This window comes from Neovison vison, chromosome 8 (genome assembly GCF_020171115.1).
Source record: "Neovison vison isolate M4711 chromosome 8, ASM_NN_V1, whole genome shotgun sequence".
Classification (NCBI taxonomy): domain Eukaryota; kingdom Metazoa; phylum Chordata; class Mammalia; order Carnivora; family Mustelidae; genus Neogale; species Neogale vison.
Genome location: NC_058098.1, coordinates 125,766,975 through 125,785,204, shown reverse-complemented (window position 1 = coordinate 125,785,204; position 18,230 = coordinate 125,766,975). Strand labels below are relative to the sequence as shown.

At 41.1% G+C, this 18,230-nt stretch overlaps 1 protein-coding gene across 5 annotated transcripts in view; it reads left to right on the top strand.

Annotated features, from left to right (window-relative positions):
- The window catches only part of UBXN2A (UBX domain protein 2A), a 50,658-nt gene extending 35,313 nt beyond the window's left edge, over positions 1–15,345 (top strand). For all 5 annotated transcript variants that reach the window (XM_044262000.1, XM_044261996.1, XM_044261995.1 and 2 more), the window contains one exon: positions 12,005–15,345. In XM_044262000.1, the coding sequence (XP_044117935.1) occupies positions 12,005–12,197 (193 nt within the window). In that variant the 3' untranslated portion in view covers positions 12,198–15,345. The remainder of the gene's footprint in view (positions 1–12,004) is intronic.
- The last annotated feature ends 2,885 nt before the right edge of the window (positions 15,346–18,230 follow it).

Sequence of the window (18,230 nt, the reverse complement as noted above, 5' to 3'; positions counted from 1 at the left end):
AGAGCGAGCACAGGGAGACAGAATGGCAGGCGGAGGCAGAGGGAGAAGCAGGCTTCCTGATGAGGAAGGAGCCGGATGTGGGACTCCATCCCAGGACGCTGGGATCATGACCTGAGCTGAAGGCAGCCGCTTAACCAGCTGAGCCACCCAGACATCCCCACCCAAAATACTTTTGTGTGTTTGTGTTTCCCACAGAGACTTGATCACATATAACCACATTTTGGCCATTTGAGAATTTAACATTAATACACCTCTATGAGCTAATATTTGGGCCCTATTCAAAGTTTGCCGTTTAATCTGATAACCATCCTTTTTACCCAAAGGCCATTCAGAATCACACATTACCTTTTGGGTGTCATGTCTCAATTTGAAATAATAGTTCATCATACTTTTTCTAAAAAACCCTGGTTCTCGGGGCGCCTGGGTGGCTCAGTGGGTTGGGCCACTGCCTTCGGCTCAGGTCACGATCCCGGGGTCCTGGGATCGAGTCCCGCATCGGGCTCTCCGATGAAATGAAGCGGAGAGCCTGCTTTCCTTTCTCTCTCTCTCTCTCTCTGCCTGCCTCTCTGCCTACTTGTGATCTCTCTCTGTCAAATAAATAAATAAAATCTTAAAACAAAACAAAACAAAACAAAAAAACCCTGGTTCTTTTTAGTAGACAATGGTGCCGAGAAGCCAGGATCTGGGTAGTAGGTACGCTTACTGCTTGATGGCACCACTCCCAGGCTTTCTGAGTGGAGAGAGCTATAGGTGTATACACGCATACATATACATACATACGTACCCATTTACATGTGTATTTTTTGTGTCTTTGCACAATGAAAGCATGAGTTCACATAGATACCTCCAGACTCAATATACCACCATTGAGTTTATTCCAGTTTTTTCCTTTCCATATGTATAACTTAATTTCTTCCACAGTGAATAGCCGGGCTTCCATTTTTTTTTTTTTAAAGATTGATTTATTTATTTTAGTAGTGGCAAGGGGAGGGATAGAAGGAGAAAAATCCTCAGACTCCGCACCAAGCATGGAGCCAGTGCTGGGCTCAATCCCAGGACCCCAAAATCATGACCCGAGCCAAAACCAAGAGTTGGACTTGGTTAACCAGCTTAGCAACCCAGGCACCCCTCGATTATTCTTAATATATTTACTGATTGATTAATCTTCCTCTATGTAACCAGTCTCTTTTTTCCCCTGTTGCCACCTCCCCCACTTGAAGAATTCTTTACTCTGCTTGGTCTTTATCCTGACTGAGTTCCCATTTCAGTTCCTTTCTCTTCCTGCTGCATCTCTGACACATCCCCCAGGCCACTTCAACACCCCGTATCCATGACCTCTTCATGCTCTCTGGCTCTGACACTCAGTACCCCTCTTCTCCCCAATGCCTGCTTAGTCTCTTCACCCCTTCTTGGTTCTGACATGCCGCAGTGGCTGCTCCTTCCGGCCCACTCCAGGCCACTTCTTCTCCTACCCCGCAGTTTGGGTACATTCCTCACCCTACTTTGCTTCTGACACTCTGTCCTGGACAACTTTTGTAGGACATACCCCTAACCTTGCTTATACTCTGACCACCCCTGCCTTACCTCCCCCTGCACTGACACTCTCCTCCTGCTTCTCAGGCTCTGACACCACAGGCAGGTGGGCAGCTTTCCTGTACAGATGCCTTCTGAACTCTGCTTAGACTGATTCCCTGTTCCGGGCCACCTCAACTCCTGTCATCATTTCTGGCTCCCATGTTCAGCGCTCCTAGTGGCTTTTGGATCAGGTTCAGTAAGGGGAAAGAAATGCTGTTTTGATTTTTATTTAAAATTGACATGAATGGAATCATATGTGTTACACTACAATTTTTTTTTGAGACTCATCCATGTTGATGTGTATTGCTGTCCCTCATTTACTTTCTATACTGTATTCCCATTATATGAAATCAGTTAGCCATCCTATTTTTGTTAGTAGTGTTCGAGGTTTCTATTTGTTTATGTGGCTGTATCAGTCAGCATTGCTCAGTAAACAGCCAGAAAAATCTCATGGCATGGAATAATAAGTATTATATGTCAGTTGATGTGGATTTGCTGATCTCAGCTGGGCTCATTCATATGTTTGCAGATCATTTAAGGGAGTATGAGCTTAAGCTACAGATCTGAGTCTAGGTCTGCTCCTGTGTCTCTCCTCCTTGAATCAGCACCCTACTTGTCAGTGTTCTCAGAACAGGGGCAGAGGCACAAGTGCATTTACTTGTATCATTGTACTAACAACCCATTGACTAGAGCAAGTCACATGGCCAAGTCCTGTTTATTGTACACTTTGTAGAAAAGACTTAATTTCCTGACCTAACTGCTGTAACATCTTTTTTGTAAAGCAGGTGATCTGTTCTGGGCTCTCCATTCTATTTGAGTGTCCATCTAACTTTCCTTTTGCCAACTCCATGTTCTCTCTCTCTCTCTCTCTCTAATTTTTTTTGTAAGATTTTATTTATGTATTTGACAGACAGAGACAGTGAGCACAGGAACAGAACACAAGCAGGGGGAGTGGGAGAGGGAGAAGCAGGCTACCGGCCAAGCAGGGAGCCCGATACGGGACACGATCCCAGGACCCCGGGATTATGACCTGACTGGAGGCACACGCTTAATGGACTGAGCCACCCAGGCACCCCTCCACTTTCTCTTAATTACTATTTTTATTTATTTTTTTAAAGATTTTATTTATTTAACAGAGAGAGAGATCACAAGTAGGCAGAGAGGCAGGCAGAGACAGAGGAGGAAGCAGGCTCCCCGCTGAGCAGAAAGCCCGATGTGGGGCTCAGTCCCAGGACCCTGAGATAATGACCTGAGCCTAAGGCAGAGGCTTAACCCACTGAGCCACCCAGGTGCCCCTAATTACTATTACTTTTTTTTAAAAATTGAGTTACTTCTTTATTTTTCTGCATATTTTATCAGTTAGCGATAGAGCTGTCCTAAAATCTATAGCTATAATTGTGGATTTGTCTATTTCTCCTTTCTTTCTGTTAAAATTTACTTTATATATGTTAAAGCTCTGTAGTTAGGTCTGTATAGAGGTAAAATTGCAGTTTTTTTCTGATTAATTGACCTTTTTAACACTGAGAAATGTCCCTTTTAATCCCTGATAATTTTTTGTCATAGTTTACTTTACCTGATACTAATATAGTCACATAAGCCTCTTTATGATTAATGCTTGCATGGTGTACATATCTTTCTCTTTAATTTCATTTATCTATGTATTTATGTTTCTGTATATTTAAAGGTATTTCTTGTCAATAGTTACTTGAGTCTAGTTTTTATGTCTAGGTTAACAGTCTTTTTTGATTCTTGTTTTGTGTTTTGTTTTTAGCTACCACCTATCGAATGCTTTCTATATATTAGGCTCTCTTCAAGGCATTTCGCTTATATTGTTTCTAAATAGCAAACTACCCTACACAGCAAAAATCAGAGAGCTGATGATCATAATAATAGAAGCATGTGTTCATAATTTTTTAACAATTTCTTTATAAGAGAGGGTGGGGAGGGGCCACAGGGGGGAGAGAGAGAATCTTATGCAGATTCCACACCCAGCGTGGAGTTCAATCTCATAACCCTGAGATCATGACCTGGGCGGAAATCAGCAGTCCATCACTTAACTGCCTGAGCCACTCAGGTGCCCCAATAATAGAAGCAGCGTATGTTTAAATGGTGCCTTCTGTGACCCAAGTTCTTTCAGATGGGAGGAAGGCAAACTAAACATGTGGAAAATGGAAGAGGGGATTTGTTATTCCACTCTAAGTTTCTATATATTCAGGGAAATAAAATATTTGAATCTCAACTTTCTTTGTCTAGAAGAATACTTGGAACATTTTTAGTAACAAATAGTCACCTAGATTTTTCTTTTCTTGAACAACTAAAGCATTTGAAAAACTCTGGCCAACAGTATTTATTAAGTGATTATTAATTAGACTTTGTTTTTATTTTTTAATTTTAAATTTAAAAAGTTTTTAGGATACATCTGTAATTTTGTTATAAAACCATTCTTTGGGGGACGCCTGGGTGGCTCAGTTGGTTGGACGACTGCCTTCGGCTCAGGGCGTGATCCTGGAGTCCCGGGATCGAGTCCCACATCAGGCTCCCAGCTCCATGGGGAGTCTGCTTCGCTCTCTGACCTTCTCCTCGCTCATGCTCTCTCTCACTGTCTCTCTCTCTCAAATAAATAAATAAAATCTTAAAAAAAAATAAAATAAAATAAATAAAACCATTCTTTGGGGATTTGTTAGTTTGGCATAGGAGCCCAGAAGTAACAGTTGCATTCCTTGCTTCCTGAACTAAAATTTAAGTTACATTATATCCATTACATACAAGTTACTTGCAGGCATTAATGCTGCAGATCCTGGCCCACATTCCCTTTACGGAGGAGCTGATGTTAAGGGATTGAGTAAATATACAGAAGTTCCTTCGTGAGACTATTTCTTCTCCCCCCAAATTATTTTGCTTTATAAATAATTAGGGGTGCCTGGGTGGCTGAGTCTGAAAAGCATCTCCCTTAAGCTCAGGTCATACTCCCAAGGTCCTGGGATCGAGCCCCGCGTTGGGCTCCCTGCTTAGTGGAGAGCCTACTTCTCTCCCTCTTCCTCTGCCTGCCCCCTTGCCTGCCTGTGCTCTCTCTCTGTCAAATAAATAAAATCTTCAAAAAATAAATGAGTGAAATAAAATAATCAAATTGCCAGTATGAATAGCAGCACCCAATTGGTTTTTTTGTTTTGTTTTGTTTTTTATAAGATGAGGAAGATTTTTTTTTAAGATTTTATTTATTTGACAGACAGAGAGATCATAAGTAGGCAGAGAGAGGCAGAGAGAGGAAGGGAAGCAGGCTTCCTGCCTACCAGAGAGCCCAGTATGGGGCTCAGTCCCAGACCCTGGGATCATGACGTGAGCCAGAGGCAGAGGCTTTAACCCACTGAGCCACCCAGGTGCCCCTTTGTTTTGTTTTTTTAAAGACTTTTTTATTTGAGAGAGAGGGCATGAGAGGGGAGGGGTGAGGGAGAAGCCGGCTCCCCGCTGAGCTCAGAGCCAGATGCGGGACTCGATCCGAGACTCCAGGAACATGACCCTGAGCCAAAGGCAGTTTACTTAACTAACTGAGCCACCCAGGCACCCTCACAGTTGGTTCTTAAAAAGCAGTGCAGTGGCTCAGTGGGTTAAGCCGCTGCCTTCGGCTCAGGTCATGATCTCAGGGTCCTGGGATTGAGTCCCGCATCGGGCTCTCTGCTCAGCAGGGAGCCTGCTTCCCTCTCTCTCTCTCTCTCTGCCTGCCTCTCCATCTACTTGTGATTTCTCTCTGTCAAATAAATAAATAAAATCTTAAAAAAAAAAAAAAAGCAGTGCAGTGCATGTTTTATACCACAGGCAAAGGGAGTGATCACTTTAGTTTGAAATTCCTGTAGTAGATAGAGTCTCTTCAAAAATTAAAGCATTCCATCAACTTTTTCTAGATAGTGTTAATGCTATATGTTTGTCAATGGGTCACTTTCTATGCTGTGTTTGCTTTGAAAGGATCTTCAGTATATTTCCAATACTCCTTTCTTAAAGTGTCTTTTTTTTTTTTTAAGCCAGGATTTCAGACAACTCTAATGCTTAGTAAGAGTGTCCTCCTTGGGACACCTGGGTGGCTCAGTTGGTTAAGCAGCTGCCTTCAGCTCAGGTCATGATCCCAGCGTCCTGGGATCGAGTCCCGCATCGGGCTCCTTGCTCGGCAGGGAGCCTGCTTCTCCCTCTGTCTCTGCCTGCCATTCTGTCTGCCTGTGCTGCTCTCGCTCCCTCTCTCTCTCTGACAAATAAATAAAATCTTAAAAAAAAAAAAATAGTGTACTCCTTGGGGGGGCTGGCTGGCTCACAAGCTGTCAGAGCTTGTGACTCTTGATCAAAGGGTTGAGTTCGAGCCCCACATTGGGTGTAGAGATTAATTAAAAATAAAATCTTTTAGGGGCGCCTGGGTGGCTCAGTGGGTTAAAGCCTCTGCCTTTGGCTCAGGTCATGATCCCAGGCTCCTGGGATCAAGCCCCACATGGGGCTTTCTGCTCAGCAGGGAGCCTGCATCCTCCTTTCTCTCTGCCTGCCTCTCTGCCTACTTGTGATCTTTGTCTGTCAAATAAATAAATAAAATCTTAAAAAAAATCTTTTAAAAAGTGTCTTCATAGATATCCACAAGAAAGGCAATTAGGGGGACCTGTGACTTGGTTGCAAATCAGGGAATGGATTTAGTAGATTGGGATATTTGGGAAGACCACAGTCCTGTAAAATCCCTTCCAAATAGTTGCATGCACTTTCATTATGTGGTACTAGTTTGATCATTCCCGGAGGGTAAAGGACTTCTCTCTCCAGTATAGCCAGTAGTGTTAGAAATTACAAAGTATCTTTGGGTCCAGACAGTTACTTCTCAAATCCTCCTTAAGAAATTGGTCTACGCAAACTGTAAGTGACTCTTTTTTTTTTTTAAGGCTTTATTTATTTATTTGACAGAGATCACAGTAGGCAGAGAGGCAGGCAGAGAGAGAGGAAGGGAAGTAGGCTCCCTGCTGAGCAGAGACACCGATGCGATGCAGGGGCTCTATCCCAGGATCCTGGGACCATGACATGAGCTGAAGGCAGAGGCTTTAACCCACTGAGCCACCCAGGCGCCCCAACCATAAGTGACTCTTAATCTCACAAAACAAACTGAGGGTTGCTAGGAGGAGGGGGGTCCGGGAGAGGGTGGTGGGGTTATGGACATTGGGGAGGGTATGTGCTATGGGGAGTGCTGTGAAGTGTGTAAACCTGGCAATTCACAGACCTATACCCCTGGGGATAAAAATACATTATATGTTTATAAAAAAAATAAATAAAAATTAAAAAAAAAAAGTGCTGTTCTAACACCCCAAAAAAAAAAAAATTGGTCTACATTGGAGCGTCTGGGTGGCTCATTTGTTAGGTGTCTGCCTTTGGCTCAGGTCATGATCCCAGGGTCCTGGGATTGAGCCCTGATTTGGCGGGGAGCCTGCTTCTCCCTCTCCCTCTGCCTGCTGCTCCCCCTACTTGTGCTGGCACTCTCTGTCAGATACATAAAATCTTAAAAAAAAATTGGTCTACATATTGCAGCTCATTATCCCAAAGCTTAAATTCCTGAATAACCCATTGTTGATGTTCCCAGCAGTGGTAATTCTTCGCATCCTAATCAAGAGTATGGGCAATAAACTCAGGGCCCTCATTCCACTAATACCTGTGGTGCTAAATTTCATAGTTTTTGGCCTGTTTCTCAAATTTATTACAGTGGGTTAGTTCCTTTCCTCTTGTCAGTCATTTTGAGGTGACTTCAAGAGAACTTTCTAAAAATGTCCCATTGCATAATTGGCTGCTTTTGACTTAGTAGCATCTCCTGTTAGTTTAAAAGCTCATTCATGTCTAGGGTGTCTGCATGGCTTCATCAGTTAAGCATCCAACTCTTTTTTTTTTTAAAGATTTAATTTATTTATTTGACAGAGATCACAAGTAGGCAGAGAGGCAGGCAGAGAGAGAGAGAGAGAGGAAGCAGACTCCCTGCTGAGTAGAGAGCCTGATGCGGGGCTGGATCCCAGAACCGCGGGTTCACGACCTGAGCCGAAGGCAGAGGCTTAACCCATTGAGCCACCCAGGCACCCCTAAGCATCCAGCTGTTGATTGTGACTCAGGTCATGATCTTGGGTGGTGGGGTCGAGCCCCGCATCAGGCTCTGTGCTCAGCAAGCAGTCTGCTGGAGATTCTCTCCTCTCCCCCGCCCTGCTCCTGTCCACATGTACCCATTCACACTCTCCCTCTCAAGTGAGTAAGTAAATCTCTTAAAAAAAAAAAAAAAAAAAAAAAAAAAAAGCTCATTCACTTCTTTCATCACACTGCAGGACAGCCCAGAAATAATCCAGTCTAAATTTTCCACTGTAAATGATCTGGATCACTGGATTGAGGCCATCATTCTGCTCTGTTAGGTGCAAGACGTAGGTGGGCGAGTCTGGGCTCAGGTGCCCACCATCCATAAGGGCGCCGCTGCTTCTCTGGGCTCAGCTCCCATAGCTTCTTCCCGATGCTGCTGCTAGGGCAGGGGCGGCTCTGGCTAACTGGGCTTGCTTCCCTGCATAGCCTCCCCAAGCCCGGCGGTGGTCACCATCTCGCCGTAGTTCACAGCAGAGGTGGCCCAGGCTTTGTTTTTTATTTAAAAAAAAAAAAAACAAACAACTTTTGGGACTCCTGGGTGGCTCAGTTGGTTAAGCAGCTGCCTTCGGCTCGGGTCATGATCCCAGTGTCCTGGGATCGAGTCTCACGTTGGGCTCCTTGCTCAGCGGGGAGCCTGCTTCTCCCTCTGCCTCTGCCTGCCACTCTGTCTGCCTGTGCTCGCTCTCTCCCTCTCTCTCTCTGATAAATAAATAAAATCTTTAAAAAAAAAAAAACAAAACTTTTAAGCTTTTTTTTTTTTTCCTTTTAGTAATCTCTACACCCAATGTGGGGCTCCAACTCATAACCCCGAGATAAGAGTCTCACACTCTTCTGACTTAGCCAGCCAGGTACCCCAATGCCCCCCCAACCCCCCCCCACCACCCTTTGTTTGTAAATTGGAATGTTTAGTCCACTTTTGGACATTGATATGTAATATCCTGAACTAATTGAGTTTAAGGCTACTATCTTGCTTTTGTTTTCTCTTTACCCCATGTCTTTTTATTTTTTTTAAGATTTTATTTATTTGACAGAACAGGCTTGTGTGCACAAGCAGGAAGAGAGGCAGGCAGAGGGAGAGGGAGAAGTAGACTCTCCGCTGAGCAGGGAGCCCAGTGCGGGGCTCAATCTCAGGACCCTGGGATCGTAACCTGAGCCCAAGACAGACGCTTAACCTACTGAGCCACCTAGGTGCCCTTTTCTTTCTTTCTTTTTTTTTAAGGTTTATTTATTTTATTTTAAAATGAGCATGAGTGGGAGGGGCAGAAGGAGGGGGAAAGATAATCCCAAGCGGACTCCGTGCTGATCGTGGAGCCCCACACGGGGCTCAGTCTCATGACTCTGAGATCATGACCCTAGTTGAAACCAAGAGTTGGGTCCCCAAATGACTGCACCACCCAGGCACCCCTATTCTTTTTTTTTTTTTTTTCTTTCTTAGATTTGTTTATCTGGGGGTGAGAAAATGGGCAGAGGGAGAGAGAGGGGCTGTTCTAAGCAGACTCCATGCTGTTTGCTGAGCCCCACTGGAGACACCAAGAGTTGAACACTTAACTGACTGTACCACCCCGCACCCCATCTTACTCTTTATTCGTCCTTTCTTGCCTCCTTTTGAGCGTAATGTGTACTTACTATTTTTACCCTCTTACAGCTTTTTAGATTTGCATTTTTTATTCTCTTAATGACAACACAGAGATCATAGTGTATGTCTAAAAATTTTTACTTAAAAAAAAAAAGATTTATTTATTTATTTGAGAGAGAGAGAGCATGAGAGAGGAGAAGTCAGAGGGAGAAGCAGACTCCCCGTGGAGCAGGGAGCCTGATGTAGGGCTTGATTCTGGGACCCCAGGATCATGACCTGAGCCAAAGGCAGTTGCTTAACCAACTGAGCCACCCAAGTGCCCTGCTGTTTTCTTTTCATATTTATAACATTTGCTGTTAGCTTTAGCCTTTCGTTACCCCAACTTTTGGTACCCAAATACATGAGACTATGTCCTAGAGTTTTTGGCAACTCACACAGGTTTAATAGACTGACAGTTAATGAACTTTAGTGAATTGATTAGGATTCTGTTTTTCATGATAATAGCATAGTTCATTAATTCTGAGTTAAACATTTTTTCCCATTTTAGCCCCTCTGAAATGAGAGTTTATCCTAAAATCCATGGTTGACCACATGACAGTCATTACATAATTACCTTTTTCTTGGCGTCTGCCTCAAAGCATGCAGAACAAGTCTCAGCAGAACAAAAATCATCTCAGAGACAGTTTCTTTTTTTTTTTTAAGATTTTTTATTTATTTATTTGACAGAGAGAGATCACAGGCAGGCAGAGAGAGAGAGAGAGAGGAGGAAGCAGGCTCCCTGCTGAGCAGAGAGCCCGATGCGGGACTCGATCCCAGGACCCTGAGATCATGACCTGAGCCTAAGGCAGTGGCTTAACCCACTGAGCCACCCAGGTGCCCGAGACAGTTTGTTTTTTAAAGAAATTCTTTATCACCAACACACCCGTTAATACAGAGGGCTGGTATTATGTGGAAAAATACATACCAGGGGCACCTGGGTGGCTTCCAGTTAAGCATCTGCCTTCAGCTCTGGTCATGATCCCAGGGACCTGGAATCAAGCCCCGAATTGGGCTCCCTGCTCAGTGAGAAACCCACTTTTCCCTCTCACCCTGCTCATGCTTTCTCTCTCTCTCTCTCTTACAAATAAATAAAATATTTTTTTAAAGATTTTATTTATTTATTTGACAGACAGAGATCACAAGTAGGCAGAGAGGCAGGCAGGGGAGGTGGGGGAAGCAGGCTCCCTGCTGAGCAGACAGCCCAATGTGGGGCTTGATCCCAGGACCCTGAGATCATGACCTGAGCCAAAGGCAGACATTTAACCCACTGAGCTACCCAGGCGCCCCTCAAATAAAATCTTAAAAAAAAAAAAAAGAATGTATACCACATTATGACCAAATCAAAAGTGATTGAAAGGATCTGAGTCTGAACAATGTTCAAGTATTAAAAGAGTGGCTTAACCATTTTATTCTAATAGAAGCACATGCTTGATTTGAGAAATGTTTACATGAAATTGTGCTTTCAGTAAATATAAAAATTCTAAGTGTTAAAGTATTTTGTCATAATCTGGATTTTTTTTTAATATTATTTATTTATTTATTTGACAGAGAGAGATCACAAATAGGCAGAGAGGCAGGCAGAGAGAGAGGGGAGGAAGCAGGCTCCCTGCTGAGCAGGGAGCCTGATGCGGGACTCGATCCCAGGACTCTGAGATCATGACCTGAGCCGAAGGCAGCGGCTTAACCCACTGAGCCACCCAGGCGCCCTGGATTTTTTTTTTTTTAGCAAACATAAAGTGATATGTTTTTAAATCACTGGCATCTTAGTTGTAATGAACTCTGTATGCGTTCTCTCTAAATACATACACATAGGGGTGCCTGGGTGGCCTAGTCGTTAAGCGCCTGCCTTTGGCTCAGGTCATGGTCCTTGATGGGATCAAGCTCGCATCAGGCTCCGTGCTCACAGCAGGAGGCCTGCTTCTCACTCTTCCCATTCCCGCTGCTTGTGTTCTCTCATTGTTTCTCTATCAAATAAATAAAATCTTTAAAAATATATACATACATACATATTTAGGTGAACATAACTTTGAGCTACCTCCAAAATTGCAGTTATTGTAGTGTTGATTACAGTAACTGCAGTTCTGCCTACACTGAGTGAGAAATTTTACTAATTGTGTTTGAGACACAGCATGACCTGGTATTTAAGAGACATAGCCTGTATCTGTGTAATAGTACTATAGTGTAGTACATATATGATCCATTCAGAACCAGTTACAGATAAATAAACTTTATATTATAGGAACTTCCAGATACACACGTACCCAAACAAAAGAGAAGATACAGTAATTTCTCATTCCGTTCGAATGAACTGTTTTCAAGGAAATCTTAGACTTCGTATAGTTTCCTATTAAATATTTTAATGTATAACTCTAAAAGGGACGTACTCTATAAAAAATGTAACTGTAAAATTATATAGGACTGATGAGTCACTGTACTCTACCTCTGAAACTAATAATATATATTAAATTTAAAACAAAGTATAAATAAAAATGCAACCATAATACCCTTGTCACACTGAAGATAATTAATAGTAATTCCTTACTATCCAGGATCAGCCTTTAAAAAGTTCTATCATAATTTGACTATTCCGTGTATTAACATAACTAGGAAGATATCTTCAGCTTATTACCTTACTAAATTTACTCAGGTTTTCATAAAATTATATTAATAGTTTGTGCTGTTTTACAGGATAAGCCACATCAAAGACTTCATCGAAAAATACCAAGGATCTCAAAGAAGTCCTCCCTTTTCCCTGGCCACAGCTCTTCCTTTCCTCAAATTGCTAGATGAAACACTCACATTGGAAGAAGCAGATTTACAGAATGCTGTAATCATTCAGAGACTCCAAAAAACCGCTGAACCTTTTAGAGAACTTTCATAACATTGATTTTTGATACACTGAGTGGAAAGTTTGCAGAGAAATGATGGTTGTAAAACAACATCCAAACCAAAATGAGGGAAAGGAAGTGAGATTCACTGGACTTTTGGTTCGAGCACTATTTAACTCCCTCCTGATGAGAAGATTTTTAAATAAGTACAAGTTAGGAAAGTGAACCATGACTAGAAACTATATTCAGTGCACTTTTCCCAAAAAGCTGCTCAGAAAGAAAACTACACTTATTTTCAAATACCAGTTATTCAACAATAAGGTATATTAAATCACTATATATCATACAGAATTTAATGTGTATAAATTAGCAAATGTAATCACGGCACCATTCATTCAAATACTCCCAACCAGCAGCGGTATGTTCAGATGTTAGCTGTCTCAGAGTTTTGAAATAACGGTATATTAAGAAATTTACATGGCAGGTTAAAACATCAGTGTAATGATTTTACATCTGAGATAACAGTCAGAAGGCTGGAAGGAACTGCTTTCACCAGAGCTATGCCTGAATCTCAAAATGTTCTCAATTTTTACTTTCTAATGGTGAAATACACTCATTTGGCACAGTATCTAAAATGTATTTTAAGAATAAAACTGCAGCTTAGTATAATGTCAGTATTAATCTGCCTACTCACATTTTGACATTTTCAAGAAGTGTAATTTTTAAAAACTTCTTTTCTATGCAGGAACCCTAGTTCAGCCGTTATTTTGTTTTCTTTTGGAAATTAGGGATTTGTTTTTAGCTAACATTTTTGAGTTAGCCTTTCATTTGCTACCACTCACTTAGAATCTAATCCTTGTGTTGACACATTGCTATTTAATATTTTTTAACTGCATCAGATAAAGTATGGCTTTCAATTCCATATATATCAGAGCCAACCTGGGTATATATTAAAGGATTATTTATTACATTCTGATGCCACTAAGGAAAACATGTTTTGTATCTTAGTCTTTTAATTCAAACTGGTTAGACTTCTATATTTGATTGTCAGATTGAATTCCCTTGCCTGAAGATAAGTTTAAGAAGTTTTTTTTTTTTTTGCAAATTCCCTATTGAATCTTACTTAAAGCAGAATTTACATTGAATGTGCCAAGGAACTTAGTAGCCATACCTATCAGCAGTAATGTGCACAGGGCACTGGGTATCTGCTGGAAGAGCAGTTCTCAGACTTTTTGGTCCTGAGACCTTTTGTTTATGTGGGTTATATATATGATACTGAAAACAAATTATAAAATATTTATTCATTAAAAATAATAAGCACATGTTAATATAAAACCACATTTTACTGAAAATGCATTTTCTAAAAAATTCAGTGAGTAAAGTGGCATTGTATTCCATTTTTTGCAACTGTCTTTACCATCTGACTTAGAGGAGACAGATGGACTCTTGTATCTGCTTCAGCTTTCATTCTGTTGGACGTTGCACATCGTGTGGCCTGTGGTAAATGCTGCTGTATATTCACGAGAGAAGTGGGGGCAAATGATGTCTTAGTTCGGTTATGAAAACAGTTTGACTTAGGGACCTCCTGCAAGAACCATTCTTACAAAGCAGTTTACAGTGATTCTCGAGTCTTAGTGTAAGAATCACTTGGGAAGCACTTCAGAGTGTCTGTTCCAAGCATCTGCCACACACATTCTGATTCACGGTATCTGGGATGGGTCCCAGATCTCTGCATTTGCAAGATCTCAAGTGATTTTTAGGTATGTAGTAGAAGAACCATTCCTTCACTGTGCCTCCACCCTAGGAAAATAAACCTGCGTGTTTCACCAGGAACAGTGGAAGAAGACGCTCCACTCAAATGGGACTTCTGGACCTTTTAGGTTTAATCCTTTCTCTCCCACGGTTGGTTCTTAGACTGTTGCCCTTTAACTCTTAATCATGGTATAAACCTGTACTCCTCTTCTCCAGGCAGCCTCTTCTGAGGCTGGAACATTTAAATGAGATTTTCATTAGAAGCTCATGAATAACAAAAGGGAAATACACACAACTAGATGACCCGGTTTGTAAGCTGCATCTTGTGTTCGGGTCCCTAACAAGACTGCTTCCTTTTCTAGCTCGCAGCCTTCCATATGGTAGAGGCTTATCTTTTTATCAGGAAGAGAGGAAGGGCAAAGGAGAGCCTTTTCCTTTTGTCATTTACTTTCAGAAGTGAACAGATACATAATAGAAAGTACTGTCACTATGTTTACGGCTGTAGTAGAGCCCACTCCAGTGAAATATAACGGTATTCTTAAAATGAGGGGATGGTAAAAATCAGTGAACTCTTTCAGATATAAAAATAAGATGATTGTTAATATATTTTTCAAGAGTCTGTAAGAAAAGGTTTCCTATAGGCCTGTCATGAAGCTTTGTATAATTTAATTTGCATAGTCTATGTGATTCTCCATATATTTCTATCAAAGGGCTTCTCATTGGAAATACTTTCTCGTACCTATAAAAAAAACCTCCTTTGTGGATTTTCCAGTTTTTAATTATCTATCCAGAATTTACATTGGAGGTTTTCTTGTGTGTACATGTAAAATATACCCCAGTGAGAAATTCCTATGGAGAAAGAACCATCATCAGCAATACTTCATTTCTGTAACTGTGAACACCTTCGTTAATGTGAATAATACTCTAAGAGGTTTTCAAAATGAGAATCATTCGTTAAAGCTTTCTACCTTAAAAATAGAAAACTGAAAGGTTGTTAATTCAGTGTGTGGATTATGTAAAACATACTGATGTTAGAAGATACAAATTGAATTTGGCGAGGGAAGGCAAACTTGAAAATAATCAAAACATTTTAGGTGTGGAATACAGTTTGACCTACATAGTTGTTTCAAAACTCATCAGTCTCTTGAAAATCATTGTTTAGGCTGATATAAGAAGTACATTTCTGGTTTTACAGATTCTGATTTAATAGTTAAATTAGTATGCATTATGCTGGCTGTAAAACTGGTCTTACTTTATTTTATAGACTTTTTTTCATTCAGAACACTTTTCCTTACATTTCATTGTGTTGAAAATACGGTATTATGCATCTGTTTCAGTGCCTTATTTTGAAAGCAATCTTTGGCTAACAGTTAAAGAATGTTGTCTTAAGAATGAAATAATAATTCATTAAAAGGATCTGTGAAATAATCTACAGTTGTTTCTTACACAGTAGTTGCATCTGGGTGTATTTGTTACTTTTATTTGGCACTGGCAAAGTCATTCAGTTTGAGAATCAACATTTATTAGGTGCCTTCTGTTTGCCAGGTACTTTAATCAGTGTTACTTTCATTTAATCCTCAGGTTAAAATGTGGTATTTTTAATAGGTGCATTTTTTAAAAAACCATTTGTGTCCTGAGTTGAATTAGGATGAAGACTCCTTGGTAGCGTTTACTTCTTTGTTCTTTCTCTAAGTACAAACCATTTAATTAAGAAATTGCTCATCACGCTAATCTTGAGATAGAAGTGGCTTTTTCAGTAAACTAATATCTGGCTCTTTGTCATTAGCTTTAAATATTTTTTTCACAGATAATTCATATTCTTTGTAGAAAATTGTAAAATGCTGAAGTGATCTTTAAATCACCTATTTCACCTTTCAAATAATATAACCACTAATAACATTTTGGTGCGCATCCTTTCAGGTATTTTTAAGTGAGTCAGTTTTTGTATTAATTAAAAGGCTTCTTGGTTATTCCAGTGCTGTTTTGTATATTGAAGTCTAACATACTTGTCTTTAACTAAAAATTACATTCAGAACATGCAATCACTTTAACTAGAATAATAGCTGTTAGGGACAGATGCCTTTAAATTACATTTTTGTGCAGAGGCCAAAAAACGCAGGGTTTCTTCTTTTACTTTTTTTCTTTCAAAATTAAAATTATGGTAGTATATGCAGCAAAGTACAGATATTGGGAATGAAGTGCTTCCAGACCTAAAAATGCTATCAAATGATGTATGTAAAAGTAGATTATCCAAAGAAACTGCAGCTTGAGTTTCCAAGGAATTTAAGTTTCCAAGGAATTAAATATTTAACATATGTATTACCTGAGTATCCTTCCACAATCAAAAAAACGGAAGGTACCCATTTTGTAGGTTAAAGAATTGAGGCATATTTGCAGTATATACAAATACTGAATCATTACTTTGTACCCCTGAAACTAGTATACTGTTACATGTCAGTTATACCTCTAATTAGAAAAAAGAATTGAGGCATAGAAAACGGATGATTTTAGACTGGGTAGTATATACTTCAGGATTATATTTAGCTGTACAGAAAAATCTAAAGTAATAGTGACTTAAACAAAACTTTATTTCCATGCAAAAGTCCATAGGGAAGCAGTTCAGGACTGGGAGATCAACTTCATAAAACTTCAGACTCCTGTGCTGTTAATCTGCTGATGCCAGCATTTAGCCTCAGGCCACAAGAGAGCTGCTTTAGCACCAGTCACATATGTGTTCCATCTGATGGAAAGAAGCACACACACCTTTACTTTTAAAAGCAGAAAAAAAAACAAAACAAAAAAATGGCTTTATTGGGATGTAATTTACATACCTTACCATTCACCCAATTAAAGTCTACAATTCAGTGGTTTTAGTATAGACACAGGATTGGGCAACCACCACCACAGTCTAACTTTAGGATATTTTCATCCTGTCTTTAACCCTGTACTCACTCATTAGTCAGTCTACCCAAAGTCCTAGGCAACCGCAAATCTACATTGTCTCTGCAGATTTACCTAAACCGGACATTGCATATAAATGGAAGCATACAGTACATGGTTTTTCCATCTTCTCATTTAAGGTTTCCAAAGTTCACCCATGTTCTTTTTTGGAATAATAGTCCATTGTATGGATATATACCTACCACACTTCTTTTATCCATCAGTTGATGGACATTTGGGTTTCACTTTGGGTTACAAGTAATGTGGCTATGAACATTTGTGTTCACGTTTTTGTGTGAACATGGTTTTTTCTGGAGTATATACTTAGGAAGAATTGCTGAGTCTTTGGGTGATTCCAGGTTTAACTTTTTGAAGAGCGGGATTTCCATAGTGCCTCCACCGGTTGCATACCACCAGCAAGGTGTCATTTCTCCACACCCTCCCTGATGCTTGTTCCTGTCCGGCTTTTTTAATCCTAGCCATCCAGTGGTGTATCTTCCAGCTTTGTATTTCCTTAATGACGTAAGAATCTTCTCATGTGTTCATTGTGTTTGGAGAAATACCTATAGAAATCCTCCCATTTTACAATTAGATTGTCTTTTATTGAGTTTTAAGAATTCTTTATATAATCCAGTACCAGTCTATGATTTGCAGATAATGCTCCCATTCAGTGGGTTATCTTTTCAGTTGTTGGATGGTTTGCTGCACAAAATTTATCATTTAGATAGTCCCAACTTACGACGCCCTAACAACAGTTGTCTAACCTAAGGTTATGATTTGCTCGTTTTCTTCGAGGTGTCTTATAGTTTTAGCCTTTACACTTAGGTCTGTGGTGCATTTTAGGTTACTTTTTGTGTGCGATGTGACCCCTTACCTTTGAGGGGGAGCTTCTCTGGCCAACTGCCTCTACACTGCTCTGCTTCCGTTCACCGGCCCGAGTTACACCCATCACATCTGCGCGAGGCTGGACAATGTGTGTTTCAGGCATCTTGTATCAAATGTAGATTGTAAACCTTTTCGGCCATAGTCCTAAACAAGACAATTCTATTGCTTCGCTTTTCAAGTAAATAGATCTGGCGATTTTTCACCCGCGAGGATTTAGCAGGGTGATCAGCGCGAAAGGGCGCTGGTTCTCACTCCCTCCGGGACCTGCTCCTAGGACTGCAGTCCCGAGGGACTTACCGGCCTTCGCCCCCTACCCCAGCCCCCAGCGAGTTTGGGCTCTCGGGGGAAACGAACCGGCGCCCTTCGCGTCTTCTCAACGGCTCCCGCGGCCCGCCCCTCGCCGCGCCGCGCCCACTCGGCCCCCGGAGCCGCCCTCCCCGCGGGAGCCGGGGCGCCGGCCGGGCGATAACGCCGCAGGGCCGCGGCCGCGGGCGGAGCTGCAGTGCGCC